The 26,438-nt window shown below is 41.6% G+C and overlaps 2 protein-coding genes across 2 annotated transcripts; one reads left to right on the top strand and one right to left on the bottom strand.

Annotated features, from left to right (window-relative positions):
- Positions 1–1,402: 1,402 nt before the first annotated feature.
- Positions 1,403–11,084, bottom strand: arl6ip1 (ADP ribosylation factor like GTPase 6 interacting protein 1). The gene is made up of 6 exons (XM_005803198.2): positions 10,908–11,084; positions 7,530–7,663; positions 6,745–6,864; positions 4,769–4,886; positions 3,944–4,028; positions 1,403–2,201 (listed from the first exon to the last, which is right to left on the bottom strand). The coding sequence occupies exons 1-6, from the start codon at positions 10,941–10,943 to the stop codon at positions 2,083–2,085; spliced, it is 612 nt and encodes a 203-aa protein (XP_005803255.1). The 5' UTR covers positions 10,944–11,084; the 3' UTR covers positions 1,403–2,082.
- Positions 11,085–13,296: 2,212 nt separating this feature from the next.
- Positions 13,297–24,506, top strand: LOC102226495 (serine/arginine repetitive matrix protein 2-like). The gene is made up of 14 exons (XM_023349180.1): positions 13,297–13,504; positions 15,392–15,643; positions 15,815–15,910; positions 16,290–16,475; positions 16,868–16,951; positions 17,035–17,103; positions 17,190–17,216; positions 17,298–17,411; positions 18,223–18,361; positions 19,303–21,647; positions 22,775–23,389; positions 23,468–23,542; positions 23,918–24,025; positions 24,145–24,506. The coding sequence occupies exons 2-14, from the start codon at positions 15,396–15,398 to the stop codon at positions 24,197–24,199; spliced, it is 4,161 nt and encodes a 1,386-aa protein (XP_023204948.1). The 5' UTR covers positions 13,297–13,504; positions 15,392–15,395; the 3' UTR covers positions 24,200–24,506.
- The last annotated feature ends 1,932 nt before the right edge of the window (positions 24,507–26,438 follow it).

Genomic DNA, 26,438 nt, shown 5'->3' with positions numbered 1-26,438 from the left:
CTACCTATTAGCGTTTCCTGTCAAAGAATTAAGTATTCACGTTTAAATTCTTGAAATAATTTAATTCAGAAACTTTACATGGAAAGCTGAAGAAACACCAGTTTAAACTTTTACCTCTTATTTTCCTTGTCGAGAGTCTCAGACGCTGAAATACAGACGATAATTATTCTTGCCTAAATGGGAGCTACTTTTTCTTCCGCCTGGTAAATGTGTAAAGCCTGCGTGGTGCGGCTGCTGCTGTCCAGCCACTCAGAAACAATGGCTGACTGATGTCACGCATAGAGCTATTTCAGCTTTCATTTTACAGTAGCTATTAATTAAACAATGATTTATTCCAGTTGGTTTATTGCTTTACTAATTTTCTTTTTGTATTTAGTTTGTTGATTTGCTTACGTAAAGCTGATTTAGTGTTTAATCAGGTTATTATTGTCTGATAATCAGAAACATTTAAGTCTGATCAAAACACAAGAAATGCCTTTTTTACAGCACTGTACATTGTATTTAAACGATGATAGACATCTGATCAGAGGAAAAATACAAACTTCAACCTGGAAACGTACTCCGCTGTGAAGCCCTGGTTGTCCACCAGGTGGTGCTATGGGGCGAACTTTCCTTTTTAAGTGAAATGTTGGGATGAAGGAATTAGGAAAAAAACAGGTTTACATTTATGGTTCATATTTTATACATTGCAAACATGGATATGAACAGTATAACTATCATTAAACATAAAAATATTTTGTTTTACCCACTTATTTCTTTCAGATCAGGAGATAAGAGATTCACCGAGATATGTCTATATGCAAATGTTTTTTCCTGTTTTCTACGTAACCACATTCACTTTATGCAAAAATGTTGATATTTAAGCTGCGACTCATATTTCATGCAGTTTCACCAAACTAAAAAACATCCATCAAACTAAGTACACCCCCCATGACCTTTGTTCAGCAGGAATATGTCTTTTAAGTTTTGTTATGCAGATTTTCACTTTGAGAACTTGATGAAATTATAAGCAGCCCTGCAGAGAAACAACTCCTGCTGTCAGACATGGTAGAAATCTGCAACAGGAACCAGGATTAGAAAACCAGGAATCAGTTACTAAAGTCATAAAAAGATGCAACAGATACACTGACTGATCTAGATTTATACAGAATAGGATCGTGAATTTTGACAGCTTTGAACAAAGTTTTAGATTTGCAGAAAAGTTGCATCAAAATGTTGAGCGTAGGCAACTCTGCAGCTCCTCCAGAGATACCGCCATGGCTGCTTTTCTGGTTAATGCCAAGTGGACGTCTTCACTACGATAAGAAAAAATGAAAGGAGTCCTCAGACGCTGCTGCTTTGAGCTGCCATTTAAAACAGGTCAGGAGTTCTTGACATTAAAATGAGCCTCAGAAGCCACCAGTCATTTAAAATCAAACTTTATTGATTGCTGGGATCTCACAAAGACAATGAAATGAGAACAGAAAAGAGATCAAACACATAAATAAGAAAAGAAATGTCTACCAAGACAGGACAGTCTTAAACAGAGAGCCCCCATAACGTCACGTCTCTGTGGTTTTAAAAGCATCAGATCTGTTTTCATCCAGCAGATACAGCAGAACCTTCATCTCCAGGCAGCTTCTCTCCTGATTAGCTCAGCTTTAAATCCAGTTAGTTTTCAGCACTGTGTTCAAATATAAAGCAACAAAGCACAAACATAAAAACGTTCATATTCTGCTATTTTACCCTAACTAAGCCCCCCTGAAAGAATTGCTGTGAATAACCAGGTTAAAATATGCAGCAATGCGTGAACTGCTCAGTAGTCTCCGTCTAATCCGAGGGAATGGCTTAAAGCATTGCTGACTGTAAAACAAAGCACAGCTGATTTATGAAAAAAGGATTTTTCACACGTGATTAACGTCATGTGGTGCCTGTGGAAGGGGTGATGACGGTTGAATGTCACACGGTGGGAAGTGTGAAGAAATTAAACTTATCAGATGTGTAGAAACAAAGTGCTTTTTGCTCAGACACAAACTTCCGGTTTTTGCTTTTTCTTTTCTACAAACTTTCTTCTCTTTCTCCTCTCCATTTTGCACACTTCCTCTACTGGTTCTTCTTCTCCTTTTGCTTGAGCAGTTTGTTGATCTCCCTCTTGGCCATGGAGGTGTACTTTGAGATGACGCCATGCTGGTTCAGACCCGGCAGCAGCAGCAGAAAGCTCACTGCAGACAAAGTACAAAACGTCAACAAATTTCCTGAAGCATTTCCATCCCCATGAACAGGAGCTGGTGTATGGAGGACCGATCCTACTAAAGTTGGCAATAAATACAGAAATAAATGGCTCGCTAAAGTAATTAATGTGCCAAATATTGCAACCATTTTATTAGTTTCTTTAATTACTTTCTATATTCTGTATTTTTTGATAAAGTACTGTAAATACTTAAATTCTGAAGTGATTTCTGATGCAATCTGAACCTTGATTTTTGCAATAAAGGATAAGATCATCGATCACATAGTACTGGACAGGACATCGCTCATTAGCCGCTAAAGCTAGTGGCTCCATTGCTAAACATTGAATCATGTCAACAAAACCCAAACTGTTCCACTGAGAAGGAATCTGTCACAAAGACATTTGCAACGCTCTCATATGGCTTCAATTAAAGCTGAGAAAATTTCCAGTGTTGATACATTAAATATTAATTCTCCCTATAAACAGTTTGGTTTCTATCAGTTCTGCCAAGACACAAGAGAAAACTAGATGAATATTTACAAAAACAAGGCAGGAAGTCCAGTTTGTCATTAATTGACCTTTCAGAACTTGAAGCGCCACTAGAGAATAGCAACAAAAGACCAACCCAAAACCACAAGTAGTATTCCTTTTTCTCGTTCAACTTTACTGCACAACTGCTGCCGTGGTAACAGCTCCACTAGTCAAAAGAGCAGAGATGACGTTCAACCGTATAGGGAACATTAATGCCAAAAATGTAAAAATTTCACCCACAGCACAAGAAATACAACCCCAAACAAAACGTTCTGATACATTTTCTAGCTTGGTGTTCACTTTATGATTATTAATAAGTGGTCGCATGGACACAGCAGCAGTAGATTAGCTGATATAAACATCCGCCCTGCTGATGACCTGTCAGAGCGAAGGTCACCTTATTTTAGTGCCATTGAACCGAAACATCAAACTGAACAGCAGGAACATCTTAATGTTGTCAAAGTCAAGCTGGCATAACTGACCTACTTCCTCATCATTTTCTTTAAATTAACCTGAATGCATGGAGACACCCTGGGATCTTTTTATCTAGCTTTCAGTGTTGATAGTAAAACATTTTGTCCCCTTTTCAGATTCTCTGCATCTTTGTGTCATTTTTCTGACTCGATACATAGAAGTGGAGCATGTTGTCACATGATAGATTTATTTCATTCAATTGGTTTAAAATGATCAAACAAGCAAAATGAATGAAAAAAAAAAATCTTATATCGTCTACACCTTCTCTCAAAAGTCGATTTACTACACCATCAGCATCAGGTGTGACGTCTGTCAGTGAGAAAGATCTGATGATTTGAGGGGATTTTCTTTATTTATAAAAACTAAGTTAAGAAATGTAAACCAGGTTTTATTAGCAGTCAGTCATATAACGGCAGCTGCTGCAGTATCAGGAGAAAACTACAGTCATTCAGCATATTGTTCTTAGAAGTGTCGGAGACGGCAGTCGTGTCTGAACTCAAACCCAGCGTGTCTGAGCGCATGCAGCTGATGACGCGTCACAGAGTTACAGGAAGGCGCGTTCATCATTTATGAAAAGGCGTTTTAATTCTGAGTCACAGCAGCAGCCTGGCAGGTAATAAAGATGTTTACAGAGTTACACACAGAGACTTCAGCAGGGCAGAGAAACCTGGTTCAGCAGAAATCAGCACCTTGTTGCAGAGGCTAGTGGCCACATGGGGGCAGTCTTACCGATCAGGTAGGTGAGGAAGAGGTTGTGGACCTGCTGTCCGATCCAGGCCACCGCCAGCAGGCCGCTGATCACAGAGGCAAAGTACTGCAGAGAGAAAACAGCATCATACTCCACCAATACCAGATCAATAAAATAGTTATAGATCGGGGATCAATGAGCCTGATGCATCAGAGCAGATCTATTCAGTCAAATTCTACAACATCAGGTTTTATTATTTATATTATACGTAAAATTCCTCATTTCTGAACCATTTGAAAGGTTTGTAGCAGTTTATTCTTACATGTTTGACCAAAATAGTCAACCTGTTAATTGTCAGTTTAAGGTACATTGGTTGTTTAACTCCCAATTTAACAAATTAAAGCTGTTTTGATTTTTACTTGTTTGGCCAAGCTAGTGAAGCTAGCTGTGTTTCTGAGTGTGTTGTGCTGCTGCAGAGTTAAATAATAAATGTGTAATTCAGTACATTTATACCTGTTCAAAGTCAGTTCAGCTGTTTTTCTGTCAACACTACACCTCAGATATCGGCATCAGAAGTGAAAAAAGCAGATCGGTGCATCTTGGACTGAAACCACTTCATCAATCCCTCCTCCATCTAATCAGGTTCTGTACAAGCAGCTCAAACTGCCAGGTCCAAGTTTAACCATCAACTGGAGGCTGAAGTGAATCAACCCAGTTCCTGCAGCGTGTAACCCAGTTTGATCTCTGCTAAGTGGAGCAGCTGAGTCGAGTCAGCTGATATTTTTATCTGAAACCCAGAAAAGGCTCGTCGTTGTGCCGCAGCAGAGCACACAGCCGTCAGGGTGACAAATGGAGTAAAAACGAACCACTTTGGGTTTCTCCTCTTTCAGGGCGCAGAGACGCTTCCACCAGCCGACGACGCGGCGCTCGCTCCTCACCAGGTTGTTGCAGATCTCATGGAAACGCTGCTGCTGCTCCGTGGTCCTGCACACAAACCGGAGCTCAAACTACACAGCAACTTCAAAAATACATTTGAATATAAAAACTTTCAGTGTGATTCCATAAAAACTGCTCCTAAATCTTTATTATTCTCATATTAAAAAGCCAAACTTGTCCCATATTCAGGTGTGAACTGTTGACTTCTTCAGTTTCCTTCTCGGGTGAGAAAATCTCAGCGCTCTTTATTTCTGCTGAGCCAGCGTTTCTATTTCAGTCCTGGTTGGAGATGAGCCCAGAGGAACCAGAACCGGGCCAGCGGCTCGTCTTCCTCCCCCGACCCGCCGCTGAAGCTTCAGCTCCGAGTTTCACTCCTTCATCAGAAGTTTGGCTTATCAAACTGTGAAAATCACCAGTTCACCAGAGTGACAGATTTACTGAGGTGGCGAATCAAGGTTCTCAGAAATTTGGAGTCGGATATAAAACAAACTGAAAAAGAAAATCTGATAGAAATTCTGACCTGACATAAAGAGTCTGGCTCTTCAGAGCGCCGAATGAAAGAGACTGATGGAAAGTTTGGTGCATTTTGGGTTATATATACACACATCTTTTTTTCTTTTGTCAGAGTCAACTTAATAAAACCCATTAAGTTGCAAATAGCTGTGTTTGATAAGTACTTTCATATTTGCTCGTTACTTTTTGCAATCGAAGTTACAGATTTTGTGAAGCTAATTTAGACATGTTTGCATTTATGACAGTAAATGTGACCTTTTGTTTCTCATTTTGTATCGATCACAGATTATAACGACATCAAGTCAAGCTGAGGCAGCAGCAGGAAGAGAAACTGCCACCTGCAGGTGGGAGTTAGCATCACTTACACCTAATGTCTTTCACAATGTTTTATGAAAATTTGCAATCAACGCAACTATGTATTAGAGTGCAGGAATCTGTTTATTTTGTGTGAATTTAACTTTTTTGCAAAATCATAAAAAACCATTGAGGGCTACGGCGGGCCGTATTTGGCCCTCGGGCCTCGACTTTGACACGTGGTTTAGTGGAAGGAAAACATGTGATAAAACGATGAGCGTTAGAGAAGTGTGAAGTTTATTTACTGCCACACTGATGCAGTAATTCATGCAAAAGGAGCTCAGACGGGCGTGCCGTGGTGGCGTAGTGGTTAGCGCGACCCGTATTTGGAGGCCTTGAGTCCTCGACGCGGCCGTCGCAGGTTCGACTCCCGGACCCGACGACATTTGCCGCATGTCTTCCCCCCTCTCCTTCCCCGTTTCCTGTCAGCCTGCTGTCATATAAGGGACACTAGAGCCACAAAAAGACCCTGGAGGGGTAAAAAAATTTTTTTTTTTAAATTTTTTAAAAAAAAAGGAGCTCAGACAAGTGAAAACACTAAACCGTACGTATGAGTACCATTCACTCACCCCATGTTTAATTAGCCTTTATTCTAATTTCCTAATAAACTGGATCTTGGGTTTTTATCAACAGTCAGATCACACAGCGATTTACTTCCAGTGTTCATTTCTGTTGCTATAGCAACACGTGTGATTGATGAAGAGGATCATCAGGCTCAGGACGACAGCTGGAGGATGGAGGTCCAGCAGAATGAAACTCTATCCTGAGTCGGTCGTCTTGTTTTCAGCCGTTAATACACACCGCCAGCCAGATGGAGTCTAGTCAAAGCCCAGGGAGACTGTGGGCTGCTTTAAGGTCACAGCAGTAAACACAGCAGAACTGAAACTAAAATCAACAATTCTGAACTTTAGCTTTCTTACTGGTGCTTTGATGAGGACTTTGACCCAGTTTTTAACAGACTGGAACATTTAAGTCTGAAAGCGAGGAACCTTCGAGAGAACAAAATGTCCTCTGGTTGGGAAGCAGCGTGAGCTCTTACCACTTATTGGAGCCAAACACTTTGAGAGCGACGGTGGGAACAAAGTAATCAGCCAGGCAGAGCAGCATGACGGTGCCGGACAGTCCAGTCAGCACCGACGGGTCCAGGTAGTAAATCAGCCTGCAGAGCATACAGGAAGTTATCATCATCTTCCTTCAGGCTCAGTCTGAAGGAAGATGATGGAGCAGACGCTTCAGCTTCCTGTTATTGATCTGCTGCTGATGATCAAACTCAGACAGAGAATTAAACAGGAACTTCTTGTTAAATAAACTGATAAATGAAGGAAACTGAAGATCAAATCCTGCCTGGAATAAATTAACACTCCTTAAAAAAAGAATTCACATTTTCTTCAGTTGAGCTAAGAAACCAGAATCAGCAACTAAAAAGAAAAAAGTCAGAATCAGTCAGCAGATCCTGCAGAGCAGCTCAAAGGAAGCAAACACAAAAACATTTTACATAAAACATTTTCTCTTTGTAGCAGACGGGATGACAGATATTTTTAGATGCCTGCTCTGCTTACACACCAAGGTGGATCTCTAACTGTAAAAAATGATGTAAACAGAACAAAAACTAAACTAAACCAGATCAGAGTTGTTTAAACTGAGAACACAGGGAGACAAGCAGACGCCATGCAGACAGGATGTGTTCACATTTATACAAGTTTACACATCTCCAAGTATAAAACTGAAACATTAAAGACCATTCAGTCACGTAAAATTCATATTCAGACAGTTTAAGACTTGTTAACGTTGTCTGGGTAACGCTGTGATGTGAGGCGGACTCACAGGAAAACCATGGTGGTCACACCAACCAGAGCTCCAGGGAACCAGGGCTGCTCCCAGCGCAGAACCCGATCTCCGGCTAGGATCACCTCCCTCCACCCCTGGAGCTGCTCCTCCAGCTGGGCTGTTTCCTGAGCCTGCACGCACACACACACACACACACACACACACACACACACACACATAGAACTTTAGTAACATGCAATTCAGGTTAAACTCTAATCCAAACATTTATTCCATTAATCTAGATTTAATACCTCAGGATTTTATTGCAGAAATTAGGGCTGTATAATTATATCGATTCTACGATATTTATCGATTTTTTCCATTCTGGGATAGTATCGATTTTTCGATACGTTAAACCATAGCGGTCCACAGGCTTGTACTGTCTTTTTAACATGTCTGGTTTGTGACGGCGTAGCAGCAAGACTCCGCCTCCCCCAGTCTCACTTTCAACTTGTGCTTAAAGTGCACATTATAAACTACACACCAGTTTTTAAATTGTGTTAATAAGCCAAGTAAAACCGGAGTTATGCTGAAATAAGTAAACCATATTTTTCTGAATGTCAGAGAAATGTCAAAAACCGGCTTTTCCGGTTATAGAAGGAAATGAGCTTCCAAACGTAAAAAAAACGAAACGCAACATCAGATTCTTTTGCTTTTGGAAATCTCAAATCTTCAATAAATAACGATGGGCTGTATTTTGTTGCTAAGAAACAAAGTAAAGTTGCGCAAGTAACTGAAAGAGAAGTGGTAACGGTGGTGAGATTGCAAAATTAATGCAAAGTTTGGATATCGGAGCGACTGGTGGCATCCACTTCGCAATTTGTTTTTAGCTCAGTGGTTTCTGTTCTGTATATAAAGGTTTACCTGAAGAATGAAGGCGCAGCATGCAGTGGCGCGTTGTTTTGAAAACGAAGAGGGGAAACCTGCAGCCGCAGTCTGGGCGCAGTGAGGATTGTCATGATGGCGGATCGATCATTCTTATTAGCAACTGACAGAGTATCAGAGACTGAGAGAACGATGAGATCCTGGCAGTTTGAGAGGCAGCTACTCAGAGATCCAAGCAGGGGAACGGCGGCGCTGCTGCAAGGAGTCGATCACTACGGGGTGAGGCAGAGCCGCCCCCCCAGCAGCTAGTAGTAAACAGCTTACAGCCACGGCTAACTCCGGGAGCCAATGTAGAAAAGCCTTTTCCCTACAGTCCAAAAGACGTTTTTTATTCTAAAACGCAGCCACAGTACGTCCAAAAGAAAAACATAAGTGCAATCATTTGCATATTGAGAGTCTACAGAGGCTGATAATCTCCCCTCTCAGCTCCTGGATCACTGTGGAAACTTTGAGTTTCATGTCAAATCCACATGAATTAAATGACAGAAACTAATTTTCTCACTGCATCTTTAATTCATTTTGTCCAGCTGAAGACTGTTAGACTCTGTCCAATCAGAGTCAGGTATTGCATAGTTGGTGCTTTTAATCAGTTTTCAGTTAATTAAATCCAAGTCTATGGAACACAAAATGTCACTAAAATCACTCTGTCCTTCTAAAATCTTTCACAAAATCCTAAAAGTTCATCGAATCATATTATATTGTATCGTTTCCCAAATATCGTGATACGTATCGTGAGATTATCGTATCGCTACACCCCTAGCAGAAATGTGGGCCAGAACCAGCCAACCACTTAATCCTGCTGCTTGTGAACCTTCTTCCTTCCACTCAACTTTCTAGCTCTTTTTATTTCTGATCAAACAGGACCCCCCCCCCTTTTTTTTTATTGGTTTGATGTTAATAGTTTATTTTTTTCTCTATGAAACAAAACAAATAAATGTAGGAAATGCATCTCTGCATTGAATGACAAGGACGTCCCATCACTGCATGTTTTAGGCGTTTCCTTGAGTCAGCACACCTGATTTCGCCTGATCAACCGGCTGCTGCAGCATTTCCTTCGTCTGAATCAGGTGTGTTACAGCAGAGAGCGCTCTTCATTATCACGCAGGGCAGCATTCCTGGGACCAAGGCTGGGAAACGCTGCTCTACAAAATGATTTTCACCTTCTGAATTACTAAATAACATCAGTCTTTAAATGGTTTTATTCAGCCAAACCTTCATCCTTCCTCCAGTTGCTAACAGACTCCAGACCTATTTAAATGATCCTCTGTAAGCTGCATTCAGGGAGGGAAAAAAATCATCATCTGACAAATTTCAATCCGATGTTCGTCAGAAAGCCATGCTCAGAGTTACAATGACAAGCTCAGTATAGCTTACAAACACATTTCTATTTACATAACATAGTTTGATTCAGCTCAATAATATATGACCCCATCAGTTTTAGGCAGCTCTGCTCATCCACCTCATTTGCTTTTGACACTTTAAACCTCACTCTGGCCACATGGTTAGGCCAGATTGCAAAGACGTTGGAGTAGGGGATATGATCCTTCTCTATTGAAAGTAATTAAAGAGATCGAACTACCTCCTTCTCTCTCTCTCTGCATCCATGAAGCTTCCTTTTCAACTCGTCCTGGATTGGGGTCATAGGTCAGGGATTACATAGACCACTCAGGAAAATGTGCAGGTTCATCTGGTACTTATTGGAATCAAAGTTTTGGGATGGCTGCTATTGAGGTTTCCAGATCTTTGTTCAGTTCTACCCTGGCCTTGCACCAACTCATAATAAAACAAAAATAAAATACCAATTGTCCCATTAATGATACGCTAATTCCATCCTTCTTGAAACAAATAATTAGATGGAAAATAATTTTCTTAAATTAAGCTGTAATAATATTAGAAAAACAGCCTACTAAAAATCCAAGTATAACATTTAGAAACAGTTTAACATGGATTTTTTTCAATTAAATTAAATAAAAATGGTGTACGGCTAAACTGAAGAGTACAAAATGGGGTTTAGGGCCGTTTTAAGTTGGTGTTCCTGGATGTGAGGGCCTTGACAAAGATAAGCAGCTATAAAAGAAAAAAATAACTTTCATAAGACGTAGCAGAAATCAAACCGGGGAAATTATGTCTGAACAAACTCAACCAATCTGATTTGAACCGATCAAACCGAGACAAAGGTCGTCAAACTGAGTTTGTAACGTTTCCGAGAGGATGAACGCGCTGAAGATAAACCCTCCGAGCTTCCTCTCACTAGCTGCGGCCAAAACCAGCGGCAGAGCTGCGGTGGGTAGCTTAAAGATAATGATTTGAGTCTAATGTTCATTTAAGTGTCTCTAAAAAAAAACAGTGTCATAACTCAAATCAGTTGCACAAACTCACCACCAGCCTCCGCAGCGGGAGAACAGAGATTAGCAGTAGCTTTGGCTAACTATGCTAACACTCCCAGATCAGTCAGAGCCGATCTTTAAAAAAAAGGCCCATCATACTTACTAAAAGATTTGCGCTTTTGTTGTCGCTTTCAGCCATTTTCACTGAAGGGTTCGGTTCGGTTCTGTGAGCTTAACTTAATCAGGCTCTTTTCCAGAGAAACGACCCGCAGGACGACAGATTACAACACCCTCCACCTGCTGCTGCAGCGTCTCTAACGGTCGACGACTGACGCAGGGAATTTTTATCTGACTGCGTCACACCCTCCTCTTGGTGCATTCTGGGATATGAAGTTTTATTGGTCTAAATACGAAAAATCCAGGAAACAAGCTCAACCTTGGTTCTTACGCATGTAAAACTTTTTTTAAACTACAACCAAATTTATGTATGTACTGAAGAGGATTAGGGCCACCGAAAAAAAAAGTTTAAAGTCAGAATTCTGGTGTTAAACTGTCTGAGATTTAATCTCAGACTTTAATGGTCTGAGACTTTAAAGACTTTAATCTCAGAACTTTTTTTTCGGTGGCCCTAATCATCTTCCGGATATATATATATATATATATATATATATATATATATATATATATATATATATATATATATATATATATATATATATATATATATATATATATATTGTAACCTCTCTGATTAGAGAGGCCCTCATCCTGGCCGCCCAGGAACAGGCCCTAAACACCAGAGCAATAGAGGCCCAGATATACCACACCAGACAAGACCCAAGGTGTAGGTTGTGCAAGGAGGCCCCTGAGACAGTCCAGCACATAACAGCAGGGTGCAAGATACTGGCAGGGAAAGCGTACATGGAACGACATAACCAAGTTGCAGGCATAGTGTACAGAAACATCTGTGCAGAATATGGACTGGAAACCCCGGGATCAAAGTGGGAAACACCCCCAAAGGTGGCGGAGAACGCCAGAGCTAAGATCCTGTGGGACTTCCAGATCCAGACAGACAAAATGGTAATGGCGAACCAACCAGACATTGTCGTAGTGGATAAACAACAGAGGAAAGCCGTTGTGATAGATGTAGCAATACCAAGCGACTGCAACATCAGGAAAAAGGAGCACGAGAAACTAGAGAAATACCAGGGCCTCAGGGAGGAACTGGAGAGGGCCTGGAAGGTGAAGACCACAGTGGTGCCTGTGGTCATCGGGGCCCTCGGGGCAGTCACCCCCAAACTGGACCAATGACTACAACAGATCCCAGGAACAACATCAGACATCTCAGTCCAGAAATGTGCAGTCCTTGGCACAGCCAAGATACTGCGCAGAACCCTCAAGCTCCCAGGCCTCTGGTAGAGGACCCGAGCTCAGAGGATAAGAACCACCCGCGGTGGGTGAGAAGGGAATTTTTTTATTGCTTTTCCGACAATAAGATGAAAAATAAAATATATTTACCTAATAATTATGATACACTGCTTAGTTTTTGTGAGACAACATTTTAATTGTGCCGCTTATGGGGGCAGTAGTTTGGCGAAGTCCTGTTATGTTAGTTCTGAAGAATTTTGTTCATAGTTTTTGATTGATGTGTTGCATGTTTGGACAATTATTCTCTCTGGCTCTGGATGCTGTGCAACTGAAAGAATATTTTCAGGTACTTTCTCACTCTTAGTTGTTATGACACATAATCATGTTGTTTACAACTTTGAGCAGCTAATTAGGATCTCATAAGCTCAAATAGTACATAAATTGTGCCCCCAAATCCCAGAGTTGAAAAGGATGCTTTCCGAATGTAGAGCAAGACTTAAGAGCAGAGAGAAGGAGAAAGTTGAAACCATCTCTTCCTTCCATCCATCTTTCTAACCATATAGTGAGAAAGAGATTTAAAAAGGACCAGCAAAAGCAAATAAAGTGGATTACTGATGGTTGCCAACAAATTATGGTGAAATCCAGAATATGCTACTGTGGAATATTACCTCTGCTGCCCAGATATCAAGCTGTTAGCATGTCATGACAGTTATGAAGCTGTCACGCAGCAACAATATTCAGTCATAGGCCTCTTTAGATTAGTTGCGAGACTGACTGCTATTGAAAATCCTTACTATCTAGTGCCCACAGCATCACCATCCACAACTCTTTGATGATACTTGGATGATGAGAGTCATGACAAACTGTATTTTCCCTGGTATAAATAAATTATGTTTTCAAATGAGTAATAATAATGTAATAATATTAAGATTAAACAAGTTCTTAGTTCTACATAGTATATGGGTGATATTGACTCTTAAGATCGTATATAATCTCATATTTCCTGGTAGGAAAAAAACAACTGTTTAAACAACTAGACCTCTGGTACAGCCCATTCATCAGGCTTGTTGATCAAGCTGAATATAGAGAAAATTTGTTGTATCAATCATTATATTTTAAATTACAAACTTGAGAAGAGCTCTCATTTCCTCCAGCACCAGAACGCCGCAGTTTAAACGTGCGAACTTACGTGTGACGTAGATGGAGTTCATCCTGTAGTTGCAAAGCGAAGCTGTTAGCTGAAGCTAGCAGCATTTCTTTTATTTTGCCACACTTTTACTCAAACGGTTGTCGTGAATATTAGTGTTGCTGAGTGGTTCTACGGGACGTTATCAAACACCAGACTCTTTAACGAGCCATTTCGCTTACGTTTCTCCTGGAGAAAGACTGCTGGTACGTAATGATTACGTTTGCTAGCTTAGCTGGTAATAAGAAGGCCTCTTTCTTAACAGAGCTAAATATATCCTAAACGTAATAGTTAAGTAACTGTCTAGACAATCCTTCGTTAAGGATTATATATATGATGAGTTAAATGTCGATTTTATTTGGGTTCACGTGATTTTTATTAACGTTCATGAAAACTAGCTTCGACGGGCCTGATTTGACGCACGTGCCAAAGCGCGACAAATATAACCGTTTTTTCTGACCAAAAATATAAATTTATGGTGACAGTGTTCGTTTTTAAAAAGCCCAGAAAGATTGAAATATCCTCAGCATTTTACTATCTGGAGGCCCAGACCGCACAAAGAAGCTGTCAACAAAATGTCTCCCGGAATTATTGTGTTCTGGATCGGTGGAGGTGTTGTTCCTTTATGAGGAGCAGAAACCTTTAAACTGCAGTTTATGAAGGTCAATTGTACTGTTGAATGTCTGACCATTGTGTGCGGTGTATCATGGTGGTCTGCTTTAAGGAGAATATTGTTAATCATTCGTAAAATATCAGATTTCTTTTAACAATTTTGTTTGCTGGGAAAACAAAATGTAGCCCTAAAAGAAATTTGGTAGAACTTTTGAATCCAATGGGGAACAATAAATGTGATGTGAGATGATTTAATGATTTAATAGAAATATAGTGTAAGATTAGGAAAAACCTTAAACACAAACTGTGATGACTGAGTGTGATAATAATAGATTTGTTAGCAACATTTTCAAATGATGCTAACAAAGTAAATGATTTTATCTGGAAGAACAAAAAAATAAGTATAATTTTAAAAAAATTATACTTGGATTATGTACAGTCTGGCCTAGAATTAAATTTTAAGACACTTTTATTGTATCAAGAAGTTTGTTTCTGATTAAAAACAAAACATGCTTCTCCCAAAAGATATTAAGACTATGCAAAAGGGATGCTATTTCTGTAGGAAAATCTGTTTTAATTTACATTTTAAAAATTGTAGCTTTTTAATAATTGATGAAAAAGCATTTATTTTTATTACAACAATCAAAGGCTTTTTAGTAATTTCTTAAATGTGTTTTGTATTTTTCCACTTGTATTTTTGGTGACACATCGTTTACAACAACTCATAAATCTCTGATTCTGGAAAACTTCACCCTAATCTTTACTTCCTGGATCAGAAACAAATCAGGACTCAATAAGACGCTAATATCCTTTCTAGTGTCATTAAAGATGTTGGTAAGATTAAAATATCACCTTAAATCTGTCAGGGAGATTAATCATTTTTTATTTAATTGAGTGAAGATTAAAACATAAACTGCTGAATCAAACCAGTGATCCCAAAAAATTACTTATTTTAAAAAACATCAGTGACTCATTCATCACATGATCCTTAGTGAATGTTCTGCCTTTTTTTATTTTGGTTGGATTAAATGTCGTTTTACTTGTAGCGTTCATTTCATTTAGCCTATCAGTGTCAGTTTTGGTAGAGAATTTGGCATTTTTATCATTAAAAATGGCGACTAAAACTACTCATCATTCAAATGAAATAATAGTCACAATTATCACAAATTCTTCTGGGATTTCAGAACTTGTGTTTTAGTTTTGATTGGATCCAGATTTTGATCTTGCTAATTAATCATCTCACATGTCACAGAAGTTGATTTCTTATTTGGGTACTTAAAGAGATTAACATCATATTTTTAATCCCTGTTTGGACCAGTTGGTTCTGATGACAGATTAAAACCAAACAAGCTTATTTATACCCTTTATTACAGTCATGTATTATTTCACTAGAGAAGAGTGTGAGTAGATTTAAAAATAAATAATTTCTGTTTGAAGGCTTATGCCATTATCGGTTCAACCATAACGTTTGATCCATGCAGAGCCATGTACAATGGTATTGGCCTGACGACTCCTCGGGGCAGCGGCACCAATGGCTACGTGCAGCGCAACCTGTCGAGCCTGCGGGTCAAGAGGCCCCGAGACGAGCGCGGAGGCGAGCGCGATGAAAAGGACCGCGAGCGGCTGGAGAGTCAGCTCAACCGGCAGCCCAACGCCGACATCCTGGAGCACCAGCGCAAGAGGCAGCTGGAGGTCAAATGCGCCGAGCTGCAGGACATGATGGAGGAGCAGGGGTGAAGAAAAAAACTCTGACCATTTTTAGCAATATTTCCTGCTTTTCTATTTATTCCTCTATTTCGATCTTTAAAAAAGCGAGTCTTTTTAGATTTGTGATTTGAAATGTAAAAAAGTGAATTCTCGTTCTGTGTACTGACGCTCTGACTTCTGTTTCTTCTCTTCTTCAGATATTCGGCCGAGGAGATCGAGGAGAAGGTGAACAGTTTCCGCATGATGCTGCAGGAGAAGGAGGAGCCGTCTCCCACTGCCGCTCAGAAACCAACGTGAGCACGAAACTAAAACTTCACGCACATTCTGCGTTTATGTTGGAGACCATCTCTGTAGGGAGGTGAAGGAAAATAACAAGAAAAACCTCCAAGTCCAGCTAAAGTCTCCCTAAAATGATGTTTTCTGCTCAGATGAAATGAAGGTTTAACTTTTAGACTGTAATTCTAAAATATGTTTGGCTTAATAGCAATAATATATTCTTCCAAAAGAATAATGGACTCATAGTCTTTCATTAGATGGAACCAGAATGTTTTCTAATATATTGAGAAGAAACTGGGACATTTTGGCAATATAAACAATATCAAATGAGAGTTTTTGCTGCACAGATGCAAGATCTCATTTGTTCTTTTAGTGGCTGATTTCTTGTCCTTTCAGTGTGACAGAAACACACGCCCTGGCTGCAGCCAACCAGCAGAAGAACGACCGTCTTCGTGCCGCTTTCGGCATCTCCAGCGACTATGTGGACGGGTCGTCCTTCCACGCTGACCGCAAGGAAAAGGAGAAAGAGAAGCGGGAGCAGGAACGTCTGGAGCGGGAGAAACTGCAGCAGCAGAAATACATGTGAGCAGGAACACCCTCAATGTTGCAGCATTTCTGTTACTAATGTCCACAAACTTTAATATCCCGCTAATGTTGGAAAAACTCAATTAAAATCACATGTGAATTAGTTTGTTCATATGATACGTCAGTAAAAAACATGCCATGCCATCATCCTCCAACTACTTGTTGATCAAAAAATCCATTGCAGTTTTGCAAGATAAACTAATTTTGATACGGCCAAACAAAAACACCTCGACCAGCTCAAAAACATTTTATCAAAAAACGAGTTTTTTCTAAATGGCCATGTTTCTATTAAGCAAATTTATTGTCAAAATGTCGATGGAAACGCAGCCAGTGTGAATTTATGTCACTGCTGAAGGAGTCGCCGTTTATAATGTGTCTCTGTTTGGCAGCTTGGTGGAAGATTCAGATGATTCAGATTCTCCTCCTAAGAAGCGCAGCCGGAAGAAGAAAAAGAAAAACAAGAACAGAGAAAGGTGAGGATATGATGCTGATTTATTAAGAAGGAAGGACAGAATTATGAGGATCCATCTGAGATTTTTATGGTTTGACTTTGAAGCAGCTCAGAAAGTTCGTCCTCATCTCCTCGCAAAGAGAAGAAGAAATCCAAAAAGAAGAAAAAGAAGCGGTACTACTCCAAGTTCCTCCTTTAAACAAAACATTTCTCCTGCTGTTGTTATATTTATGTTAATTCTCCATGTGATTCTGTTTCAGGGAGGCATCAGAGGACGAAGACGACAGGTAGCTATTGTTCAATTCATTTTAAACGTCTTCTGAGTTCATCTGTGAACTGATTTCTAATGTTCCATCCTTTGTGTGTAGTTCCTCAGATGAGAAGCAGAAAGTGTCAAAGAAGAAAAGAAGGAGTGGAAGCTGCAGTCCTCCGAAAGTGAAGTCGGGTCGGCGCAGAAGCGTCTCCTCCAGTTCAGATCACAGGTCTGAACCGAACGCTCTTCATCGCTGCTGCCTTCATATTCTGCTCAGACAAACTTTATTAAGGCATCTGTGGTCGTAGTTCAGGAGTTATTTGGGCTTCTGAGATGGTAATCAGCAGCTCCCAGTTATGAAAATAATAGCTTGTTGCCATGGTAACAAATCAGAGGTATGAAGAAAAGATCTTTCCAGCTGCTCAACATCCAGAACACGAATATGATCAAAACTCTAATCAGAAATCCTTTGGTTAACACACATCTTTAATTCTGCTTGGAGATTTAAAGATTTAACACTTATTCTGATTTAATAAGTATTACAACAAGATTTAATTTACCTTATAGGTGAATAAAGCAGTTTTGATTTTGAATTGATGTGTAGAAAGTGTGGACAATAACAGATGCTATCACAATTAATTAGAAATGTATTCAAAAGTTGATTTATTTCACTAACTCTGTTCAGGTGTAATAAACTTAGTGATACATTTTTACTGTTAATTTTTATACTGGCTGTTAAGTTACTCAGAAAAATACAATATTTAATAAGATAAAAACTGATTTACCTCAAAGCTATAGTAATCAGTTAGCAGACATAAGGTCTTAAATATATCAGTGTTTAATAAATCTATAAATCAGTTTTATATATAATTAAATTTGCTGGAATAAATTAACATTTTGTAAACATTTCAATATTTTTTAAAGATTGTGAGGGAGCCTGACTCCATTTAAATAAAAAATAATTTACTTCTATCTAGTACTGTAAACTTCCAGAATCACAGGCAGTAGCTGATGTCTTATTTTGTTTCTGTTGTTCACAGCAGCAGATCTCCACCTCCATCCAGATCGCATCCAAAGGACCAAACCGCAAAAAACACAGAAGGCAGAAAGGGGCGTTCGCCAGACAGGAGGCGCCGTGGTTCTGAGGAGCGCAGCCCACGGCGTCAAGCGGGTGACGGGGTGAGAGTTCACCGTTCATTAACAGCTCCAGGTTTCCGTTATGCTACCCGAATCTTCATCCCCCAGAAATACCTCCGTCTCCGCGTTTCTGTTTTACTAGATTACATCCCCGATCCTGAGGTGAGGTGACTGAAGGAAATGAGATTTAGAGTAACATTCAGAGTAGAAATGTTTAGTACATTTTCCCCTGAAAACTCCATCCTCAAGATTCAGGGTAATATGAATTTTACTTGTTTCCTGCCTGAGTAATCAGCTTTTATCTTTTTACATTTAGCACAGGCAGATTTAGGGTGTTTTCACACCTGTTTGTCCAGTAGACTCGGTTTGATTCAGGACCAAATTTAGACATTTGCTATATTTTCAGCTGCTGCAGTTCTCTTTCACACTGCACTGAGTCAAACAAACCAAACTCTTTGAGCAACCTGTTCCCCTCCTGCCTGTAGGGGCACTGCACCAAGAACTATTGAAGGAAATGACACCAAAACCTCTGAGTACAACTTCCAACTTCACAAAATGGAAGCAAAAATGGAGGCGTCAGATTTTAGCAGTGGGAGGATTTCTCTTTTGTCTCTGACTAAAGACCACAAGTCACTTTTCCTGCTAGCACTAGGCTACTGCGTTTGTTTTGGTTGTAGTTACCCAGAATGCTCTGCGCTGTAGTCCACTTCCTGCTTTTGGAGCAATTGCCGGTCCGCTTGGCGTTCACATTCAAACCTAACCAGAGTTCACTTCAACCGAAAGCAGACCGAGGTTTGGAGGACCAGTTAGCTTAGTATTGGCACCTCACCAACCGAACCGGACTTCCTAAGGCAACTAGAGTTTGATTACAGAGGACCAAACAGGGCTGGAGTGAATGCATCCTTATTGAAAACTGTACTGTTGTGATTTAGAGTGAAAATGTCTAGAGGACGATTTCAAACATGTTTTCCCTTGTCATGCAGAGGAGGCCCAATCCTGAGAGGGAGAAAGAGCAACGCCGGGAGACGGAGAAGACCAAAAGGAGACATGACTCCTCGTCCCCCTCTCCGTCTCCAGAGAAAGACAGAAACGTTGATCAGGGGAGAGCAAGAAAATCCAGAAGCAAACAAAGGGAGCGAGAAAAAGGGCAGACCAGGAGCATAGACATGGACTCAAGACAGCACTCCAGGAATCTGGAGACAGAGAAGAGGAGGCGGTCCAGGAGCGTGGAGGTGGAGAAGAGGAGGCGGTCCAGGAGCGTGGAGGTGGAGAAGAGGAGGCGCTCCAGGAGCGTGGAGGTGGAGAAGAGGAGGCGCTCCAGGAGCGTGGAGGTGGAGAAGAGGAGGCGCTCCAGGAGCGTGGAGGTGGAGAAGAGGAGGCGCTCCAGGAGCGTGGAGGTGGAGAAGAGGAGGCGCTCCAGGAGCGTGGAGGTGGAGAAGAGGAGGCGCTCCAAGAGCGTAGAGGTGGACAAAAGAGAACAATCTAGAAACAATGAGAAGGGGAGGCGGTCAAAGAGTCGAGAAATCAGAAACACAGAGAAGGAGAACGTACCTCAGAGGATCAGACGGGAGCCCTCCTCTTCATCTTCTTGTTCTCCTTCTCCTCCTTCTCCTCCCCCTCCTCAGCAGGAAACAAGGGGGGAAAGAAGCAGGGTCCCTGAGCGGGAAAAAGACAGGAACAAACATAGAACGATGAGACATGACTCTTCGTCTCCGTCTCCTCCTCCTGAAAAGGAACAGGCACGAAGAGGAAGGAGTGTAGATAAAGAACGTACAAGTGAGAAGGACATTCAGTCAAAGACAAGGGGACGAAATGAAAGAGACGTCAAAAAAGGTGAAGCTCAGCGGCAGGATAGAGAGAGACAACCGTCTCCTCGCCAACAGAGAGGAGACAAGATACCAGGCGGCCGGGATTTCCCATCGCCAATTTTGTCCCCATCCTGCACCAATGGAAGCCAGATTGAGAGGAGACAAGAAACGCACAAAGAACGATCGACAGACAGGCATTTGAATAAGCAAAAGGAAGAAAGTGGTGAGAAACGTAGGAAAGATGGCGGGCCTTCTGCAGACGGTAGAGGGGACGGGTCCAGACCTCCGGAGAAGCAGAGGAGCCCGGTGAGAGAGAAAAGACGGGAGGAGAAACTAAAACAAACAGAAAGCAGTAGCAGCAGCAGTGATAGCGACAGTGACAGCTCCTCATCCTCCTCTTCGTCCTCATCCTCCTCCTCTTCATCTTCTTCTGAGGAAGAGGATAACGCCGATAAAACTGCATCACCAGAACAAGAGAGAAGCATTCATAGGAAAAGTGCGCCGTCGGCCATCGGAGCTGCTGTTGAAAGGTTTCTGGCCAATGGGAGGAAAGAAAGCGCCGCTGGTTCTGAAGGTGACGGACCCAGACGTCCCCACCGGGAACCTGGACCGGACAAACCCGAGCGTGAAAGACCACCGCTCAGAGATCCCGCCCAGGATCGCCCATCTCAAGCTAAAGGACAAGATCGGTACAGTCCCACTCAGGCGGAAAGCCGGAGTCCGTCTCCCTCTCCACCCAGGAGACCCGAAAACAACCGAGGCAGGAGGTTCTCTCCGCCTGAGGCCAGAGCTGGGGACAGGGCGAAGGACAAGGACGCTTCCAAGAGAATCACAAGGGCCAGCCCCAATGCTAGAAGCCCACGCTCTCCAGCCCAGAGGACCACTACCATCCCACCAGCCGCCCGCACTCCTCCAAGGCAGTATCAAGAACCCCCGTCCCGGTTCAGAAGAACGTCACCGCCTCCATTCCCATCAGACCGTGACAGGGACAAGGGACGAGAATGGGACAGGGACAAGGGACGAGAATGGGACAGAATAGTCAGAAGGAGCCGGTCCAGAAGTCCTAGGCCCAGAAGTCTGAGAAGACGCAGCGGGTCTAGGCCCAGAAGTCCGAGAAGACGCAGCGGGTCTAGGCCCAGAAGTCCGAGAAGACGCAGCGGGTCTAGGCCCAGAAGTCCGAGAAGACGCAGCGGGTCTAGGCCCAGAAGTCTGAGAAGACGCAGCGGATCTAGACCCAGAAGTCCGAGAAGACGCTATGGCTCCAGGCCCAGAAGTCCCAGAAGGCGCAGTGGTTCTAGACCCAGAAGTCCAAGAAGGCGCAGTGGTTCTAGACCCAGAAGTCCGAGGCGACGTAGTGGGTCTAGGCTGAGAAATCTGAGACGCCGTAGTGGTTCTAGGCCCAGAAGCCCAAGACGGCGCAGTGGGTCCAGGCCTATATCTAGGCCTAAAAGTCCAAGGAGACGCACTAGATCTAGGTCCAGAAGTCCAAGGATCCTCAGACGGCCAAGTCCCCCTAGCAGGTAATGAAAGTAAAGTTATGAACATGCCGTCAACAATACAAGCTTTAAAGAAAACGTTCATACACATTTATCTGTTCTAAGCATCTGATCAGTGATTGGATGGGTTGTAGAGCTGTGCATCATCTGCGTAGTTATGGTAGCTATGCTGATTTCTTCTTATAACCTGAGCCAATGAGAGCATATAGATTTAAATAGGGGTTCCAGGATGGAGCCTTGAGGTGTGAAAAGTTTCTGGCGTAATGCTCTGCTTAAAAGTGAACGTCTTACCTGCGGTCTTCACTTTGATGAAGCAGATTATAACATATATTATAAGCCACTATAATGTTTACATTAATACACATCTAAAGCTATTTATATTTACCGAAAGGTAGAGAGTGGTTCACATCCAAATTTAAGGAAAACAACATTTCTCATCTGTAATATTCCTGAATGAACACCCAAAGGAAAGGAAAATAATGTGACTAACCTACAGAATGCAACAATTTACTACATGAATCAGATGTTTGTTCAAGTGTTATTGTTCCACCAGCAGCGTTTCAGTGTATTTAGCTGGAATGCCAACAGTGACACCTGCTGGCGTACGCTTGTCATGACAGCGACCTTCACCTGGCTCAATTATTAAACCGGATGTGAAAAATAAAACCAGTTGGTGTAAAACACAGATATTTAATGTAAAACATCAGCAATTAATTTCCCTTTGGGATCAATAAAGTATTTTTGAATTGAATTGTTACAACATAAACATTTTCTAAATCACTAAAAGAAAGATTAGCTCTGCTATTAGCTGATTAGCAGAAGCAAACCCAGAATTGTTCCAAAGTCTAAAGTATGTTAATTTATGGATTATTTACATTTTTCTAAATTAATGGCTTAAATTTCCTCCTTAGAGATTATAACCACATATTGACATTCAGACAACTTAATCTGAGTGTAGCACTGATGAAGGTAATGAAAATATTTAACATTTTGTGGCTGTTTCCTTCCTGCGTAGGAGGAGAGTCACTGATGTTATTTTGACTGACATGGAGGAAATCAGCCTGTTTGTCCGTCACACAGTTTAGAAATGAACAGCTTAGTTTTTTATCAACGCCCTGAAATGTTGAAACGTTGCTGTTTCTGCCCTCCAGGTTCCGCCGCTCTCTGTCTCCCCAGCAGCGGCGGCGGGTCAGTCGCTCGCCCTCCACAGACAGGCAGAGAGAGCGAGAGAGGGGCCGGCAGCCAGAGAGACCACCTGCAAAGGTCGCCTCCCCGCCCCAAAGGTCGTCCTCTTCCTCCTCCTCATCCAGCTCCAGCTCCTCCTCTTCCTCGTCTCCTTCTCCGCCGCCGGACAGGAAGGAGGTGAAGCCTCCGGCGGAGAGAGAGAGGCCGCTTCCAGACGACGGGAAGCCGGCGGGTCGCTCTTCGTCGGCTCAGGCTCCTCCCAGGGACTCCCCCCGCACCGCGGCGGCACCGGGCCGGAGAAGCTCACCATCTGACCCGCGCCGGCCTCATGACGCCATCAGGAGGTCGCCGGCCGTCAGCCAATCAGAAGGCAGGCATCCAACGGCTGGTCTCGAAGGGAAGCAGTCGCCGCCAGCGACCAGGAAGGACACTGCTGTGAACGGGAAGGAGAAGGCCAGCAGGAGCAGCAGCTCCAGCTCCTCTTCGTCGTCCTCGTCTTCATCATCATCATCATCATCATCCTCGTCATCCTCGTCTTCATCTTCAGACAGCTCTGACTCGGAGGCGGAGCAGGGCAAAGGGTGAGCAGGAGCAGCTGAGGAACCGACGGGTGTTTTGGATCCGTTGGTTTCCTCATCAAACTGTTTTCTTTTCAACAGGAAGCCAGAGAAAGGACGAAGCTCCCAGTCCTCCTCTTCCTCATCCAGCGATGAAGGGGAAGCCAAGAAAAACAGGTAATGCTCGTCTGGAGGAGGAGAAATGGAGTGATGTGATTTAACTAGACCAGAATCCGGAATAAAATCAGTTTATGTTTATTCAGTTATGATGGACTAAAGTTTGAGACTGAGAGAATGCATCCTCTCCTTCCTTTGTCTATTTCCTTCCTTCTTTCTTTACCTCTTTCCTCTTCCCTTTTCTCCCTTCCTTCCTTCATTTTTTCATTCTTTCCTTTGTGTCGTTCCTTCTGTCTTTTGTCTTCCTTCCTATTCTTCTTTTCAGTCAGAAGTGTTTCCTTTATTCTTTCCTTCCTTTCTCTGCCTCCTCTGTTTCCTGTGTGTGTTTAGGTGTAATGTGTGAGTTTAATGCAGCTGTTGTTGTTTCCCCCTCAGCCCTGCGCGGCCTCACCGCGTCCCGGCCGACTCTCTCAGAGATTCCCGTTCTCTCAGTTATTCTCCTCCCAGACACATCCGAGCCGCTCGATCCTCTCCTGCTCCCAGGTCAGCAGAAACGTCCTGATTTCCGATCCTAGTTCCGTTCTAAGTAAATAAATCTGTATTCTGTCGTGTTGTTCCGCGTCGGTGAGACTTTCATGAAAGTGTTTCTGTTTTCCCTGCAGGAGCGCAGGCCGGCGGTCGCCCAGATCCTCGTCCGGCAGCAGGCGGAGAAAATGAGCGATCATCAGAAACCTTCCTCCTCCTCTTCCTCCTGCCAGCCTGGACTCCAGCACTCGTTCTGGAGAACTGCTCCTGCAGTGATCTGTTTTAGGTTTAAAGTGGAGCGTTGCAGGCTGCAGCCGCCTCAACCTAACTGTACCTGTGCTGAATGTCGTCCTTCCTGTAGATATGAGCTGTCTGTATTTTGGTTATTATTATGTAACAGGTAAACGATTCCATGCGATGTGAGCAGAAACTGAAACTAGGGTAATGTCTTTTGTTGAAAATGATTCATCGTATTAATAAAAAGTAATTGTAAATTTTATTTGGGTGGAAATTTTCTTGGTTTTTATGCATTTTTACTGGTTTAATAATTGAACTCTTGGATCAGTGCAGATTATCAGCTTTTATCTCAAATCCCAGCTCAGTATTATAAGGAGAACTTAAAAAATCAATTTAACTTATTTATGTAACTTGGCTTGTCATGCTAAACTTTGATGGATGATAAATTGTCCCAGAAGTTGTTACCATAAACAATATTGTTTTTGAGGCCATTTCAACTAATAGTAATGCAAGAAAACATTCTCAAAAATCAAAAAAAATTAAATCCTAATTAACATATATCACTGGAACTGGAAGACATCTTAAACATTAAAAATAAAACAGAAACAGCAAATAAAATGAATTATGAAGTTTCTGTAAATAAAATTGTCCTTCAGAAAAGGTTCTGGTTGAGACTGAAACACCAGACTAAAGACGTTTGTCATCCAGTTTTTGATAAAAAGAGAAAAATTATAAATCAGGCAAATGGAAATTATGCTGGAGCAAAAATAAGAACTGTCTTTGAAAACCCGTAATTGGATTCAACACATTGTAATTATCGGGTGTGACTAAGTCTGTTTTGATGTTAAAAGTTGCTGGAGATTTGTGCCCTTCTTATTATGACATTAAAATTAAATTTAAAAGACAAAACTTCACAGCTAATAAAAGAAAAATATTTGGTTTGTACCTAAAATTTTCTATCCTAGATATAAATTTGTTATTGAAAAAGTCAGACAAAGAAAATCCAGAAAAAGTCTCCATCTGCATCAGTAATGGAGTAAACCTTTCTTAAACTAAAGAGCCACACAAAGCTGCTCCAAGGACCACAAAAGGCCCCTGAGCCACACTTTGGACACCCTGTATGTAGAACAAGAGTCTGCAACATTTACAACCCAAACTTTAGCTTTCCGCCCAACAGAATAAAACTCTTAGAGCCACTAAAGTTACCTGATCTTTTGAAGAAGGAACTATTTTATATATTTAACACAGTCCGTGTGCTCTAAGAAATGTCGTTGTAAAACCACCTGCATTTTCTGTAGCCTAAAATAATCCTGAGTTTCATCTGACATTTGGATCAAAATTCAACAAGGAGGATTAAAACTTCAGCAGGTAGCAGAAATTCTGAGGTTTTTATAAAACTCTCTAATGTTTCTCAACGCTAACTGTGACAGGATGCGACTCTGATGTTGCAACCAGGAAGCTGATGTCCACATCAGCGTCTGTCATCTCAAATCAGCTGAAGCTCAAATCAGTTCTACTCCGAAAATTTTCTGCTGGTTTCATTTGAATCTCGCTGTGAAATTTGAACCTTTAACCAAAAAACAACTAAACCACACAGGTGATATCATGTCACCAAAAGTTTTACTGAACCAAATCCATATCCATACTTTATGGATATGGCTTTCGTAGAAAAACATGGAATGGAAAATGGAAGTCAAAATGTTTTGTTTACACCCTAAGACACACCAGTGACTATCAATACAGAAAAGGTTTGAAAAATATATAAAAATTAGCTTCACTTATTTTGTTTTCAGTGTAGATTAAGTGCACACTTAAATTTTGTGATAATTTTCTATGTGGAAAAGTTAAAAAGGCCTCGTTTTGACATTTTGGAGTCATATTAATGCGGATAGTCCAGTGTACGAGTTGACTTGAATGCAGCATAGAGACGAAATGCTGCACACGCAGTACAGAAGCGCAACTGGTGGGAGCCTACGGCAAGCCGTTGGTGTCAAATCTGTTTAGTCTGTGAACCGCACTTTTTCTAGCAGTTAAGTAATTTGTTGCTATTAAAAAGAGAAGTTTGATGACAGGACAAAGCGTTGTTCTTCTCACTGCTAAAAATATAAGTGTAAAAATGATTTTGCCTGGCTTTCTATTGTTGTTTTCGTAATATTTATAGTATTCTGACTGTAATGTTTTATAGTTTTTTCCC

This window comes from Xiphophorus maculatus, chromosome 16, assembly GCF_002775205.1.
Source record: "Xiphophorus maculatus strain JP 163 A chromosome 16, X_maculatus-5.0-male, whole genome shotgun sequence".
Lineage (NCBI taxonomy): Eukaryota > Metazoa > Chordata > Actinopteri > Cyprinodontiformes > Poeciliidae > Xiphophorus > Xiphophorus maculatus.
This window is presented reverse-complemented; position numbering and strand designations above follow the sequence as displayed.